This window comes from Myotis lucifugus, unplaced genomic scaffold (genome assembly GCF_000147115.1).
Source record: "Myotis lucifugus unplaced genomic scaffold, Myoluc2.0 scaffold_10913, whole genome shotgun sequence".
NCBI lineage: Eukaryota > Metazoa > Chordata > Mammalia > Chiroptera > Vespertilionidae > Myotis > Myotis lucifugus.
In genome coordinates, this window is record NW_005881961.1 from 1 (window position 1) to 3,405 (window position 3,405).

The 3,405-nt window shown below is 55.5% G+C and overlaps 1 protein-coding gene across 1 annotated transcript; it reads right to left on the reverse strand.

Moving 5' to 3' along the window:
- Window positions 1–2,387: 2,387 nt before the first annotated feature.
- On the reverse strand, window positions 2,388–2,826 carry LOC102432315 (keratin-associated protein 12-1-like). Its single transcript, XM_014451261.1, has 2 exons — window positions 2,584–2,826; window positions 2,388–2,465 (listed from the first exon to the last, which is right to left on the reverse strand). The coding sequence occupies exons 1-2, from the start codon at window positions 2,824–2,826 to the stop codon at window positions 2,388–2,390; spliced, it is 321 nt and encodes a 106-aa protein (XP_014306747.1).
- Window positions 2,827–3,405: the final 579 nt, after the last annotated feature.

Here is a 3,405-nt window from a genome sequence, read left to right on the forward strand (position 1 = left end):
ATATATATATATACATGCTCTTATATCATATATATTTTATGAATGTACAGGGTGTCCCCAAAAAATGTATATACACTTTAACAGCTGATAGCTAAAATTTGGAAATGAAATGTATTTTAATAAACTCTGCCTTTTAATTATTCAAAGTGTGTGTATACATTTTTTGGGATAATATATATATACATACTAGAGGCCCAGTGCACGGGTAGAGTCCCTAGGCCTGGCTGATGATCAGGGCTGATTGGGGCCTTCTGGCTGCTGGCCGAGGCCTTCCTTCCCCAGCTGCCGGCAGCCGGCCCATCCCCCTTCCCCCTCAATTGATTGCCCCGCCAGCCGGTGGCCTGGGCCTCCCAATGTGAGGTGATTGTGGGGCAATGGTGGGGCCCCCCGACCAATCGTATAGCACCCACCTTGGCTGGTCTGGCGCCAGTGAGTGTCATAATGTGGTCATCTGGACAGTCGTCCCACTGCTTGGCTGTTTGGTCAATTTGCATATTGTGCTTTTATTATTATAGATAACTGGAAGTATCTTTTGATTCTCTTCACCCATTTTACCTACCCACCCCCACTCCTCCTCTGACAACCCCCAAATTGTTCTCTGTGAGTTTGGTTTATTTATTTTTAATGTTTTTATTGTTTTTTTAGGGAGAGAGAGAGATAAGAAACATCAATGAATGAGAAACATCGATTGGCTGCCTCCTGCATGCCCCCTACTGGGGATTGAGCCCAAAACCTGGGCATGTACCCTGACAGGGAATAGAACCAGGGACCTCTTGATTCATGGGTTGATACTCAACCACTGAGCCACACCAGCTAGGCTGGCTTCTTCTTAGATTCCACATGTAAGTAAGACCATAGAGCAGTGGTTCTCAACCTGTGGGTCGCGACCCCTTTGGGGGTTGAATGACCCTCTCACAGGGGTCGCCTAAGACCATCGGAAAACACATATATAATTACATATTGTTTTTGTGATTAATCACTATGCTTTAATTATGTTCAATTTGTCACAATGAAAATACATCCTGCCTATCAGATATTTACATTCCCATTCATAACAGTAGCAAAATTACAGTTATGAAGTAGCAACGAAAATAATTTTATGGTTGGGGGTCACCACAACATGAGGAACTGTATTAAAGGGTCGCGGCGTTAGGAAGGTTGAGAACCACTGCCATAGAGTATTTGTCTTCCTCTGTGGGTCATGTTGAGTCCAATTGTGTTGATTGCTTTGCTTCTTAAAAATGGATTGTCCCCTGCCTCTCAGGCACAGCTTCTAAGCTCTAGTTGAATCTCAGACACCATGTTCTCACGGAAATGGACAGAAACAGCGTTTCCTACGGAGGCGGATGCCTCTCCTCTGTCAGGTCACCGTGTGTGGTGGGGGGAGGGTCGAATCAACCTGCTCAGATGTTGACCTTGGTTTGGGTTTCGTTGTTATGGGGAGGACCTTCAGGGGGGCTGTGGGCACCTTGTTCAGGGCAAGGGCGGGGTGGGGTGGGATGGGGGGCAGTGTTCTTGCTCTGCCCTAAGTTCTCAGCTGCCCCTGCGCCTGCACACAGAGGGGACCACGACACGGGTCTCCTTTCCTCGGGGGAGACCGATGTCGCTCCTGCAGCTGTGCTGTCGGGGAGGAGGGCGCTCTGCCATCTGGCCCAGTGTCGGCCTGGAGCAGGACCTACGCGCCAGAGACGTCAAGGGCGAGCTTCCTCAGTCTTCCCGCCACCCTCCCTGGGATGACCAGACTCCGCTCTGTGCGTGTGGGGTTTGGGTGAGCGTTTCCTGCCTCCCTGTTGTAGCGATCCTTTAGGGGACCCTGTGCGACCGGAGCCCAGGCCTGTCCCCCCCCCCCACCCCCCCCTTCCCCACACACACACTCAGCAGGAGCAGTTTTTCCTCTGCCCTTTCCCATCAACACTGTCTTGGGTGGCAGCCTTGGGAACGGCACCTTCCCCACCCCTCCACCCACCGAGGACACCCCTCCACCCACCGAGGACACCCCGACCTTCAGCTGGGCTTTCCGGAGAGAGCTCTTTGAGGCGGTGCTGCTGTGCTTAGGCCGGGATCCGCCTTCAAGGAAAGAACTTGAAAATGTGAAGGAAAAACAGAGGCGCAGCTGTGTGGAGAAAGAGGTTTATTTGCTCACACCGGGTGAGGCTTCCTGCTGGAGCCAGAGGGAGACCCTAAGTGCCAGGCTTCCCTGAGGAGATGCCCAGGGCCGAGAGGGATCCAGATGGCCTGCCACCGTCCCCTCCTGGAGTTCAGAGGGCTTGTCGGAATGTGCTTTTCATCTGCCTCATGCAGAACCTGGAGGCCCGCTGAGGACTGGTTGTGGGAGAGTGCAGGTGTGGCCCGTCTGCACCGGGAGCAGCTGGGGAGGAGGCTCGCGGTCAGCAGCAGGAAGGGGTGCCACAGGAGATGGGTCCGCAGACCAGGGTGGGGCAGGAGGGCTGGATGCACCCAGAGGACTGGCAGGAGGGAGGCCACACACACAACGGGCTTGCAGCTCACGGGCAGGCACACGGAGGACTGGCAGGAGGGAGCCATGCACACAATGGGTTTGCAGCTCACAGGCCAGCAGGGCGCCTGGCAGCTCACGGGTACATGCACAGCTGGCCTGCAGCTCACGGGCAGGCACAGGGAGGACTGGCAGGAAGGGGCCGTGCACACGGTGGGCCTGCAGCTCACGGGCAGGCAGATGGAGGACTGGCAGGAAGGGGCCGTGCACACGGTGGGCCTGCAGCTCACGGGCAGGCAGATGGAGGACTGGCAAGGGCTGGGCGAGCAGCAGCCAGCCTGGCCGCCTGTGTGGCAGCTGGTGTGGCACATGTTGTCCTGGGCTGGCTGGGGTGGGAGTGAGGGCGGAGATGTCTGCAGGCTCCTTCCCTGGCAGCCTTTATTCCCAGGCTGTGGGCGTCCTGGCAACACGGAAGCATGACTGTTGACTTCCTCCTGCTTCCTCACGGCTGCTTCCTCGTGTTTCCAGCACCTTCTTTCCCGGGACGCGCTCTCCTGTGTGAGGCTCCACATAAACAAGCTTGGCTCCGAGGCCGGGTCCCCCCTGTAGACAGGGTGTTCTGGTTTGACTCCGTGGGCTCCTGGGGTTCCTCCAGGCCATTCTTGTGCACAGAGCACCCTGGCTCGCTCCGAGAACCGTGTCCTTTTAGCCATTTGTGTCTCATGCCCTTAGTGGAGATGTGAGGCAGTCATGTAGGCTGAGCGTGTATTCCGCACAGGAGGCATTAGAGCAGGACTCTGCAAACCGAAGTCTGCAGGAAGGATCTGGCTGCTGCCGTGTGTGAATAGAAGCTTTGTTGGACGCAGCCACGTCCCTGTCCCTGCGTCTGTCTAGGGCTGCTGAGGCGCAAGCCGCTGAGCAGTTATGGGAGAGGCCTTGTGGCAGCAAAG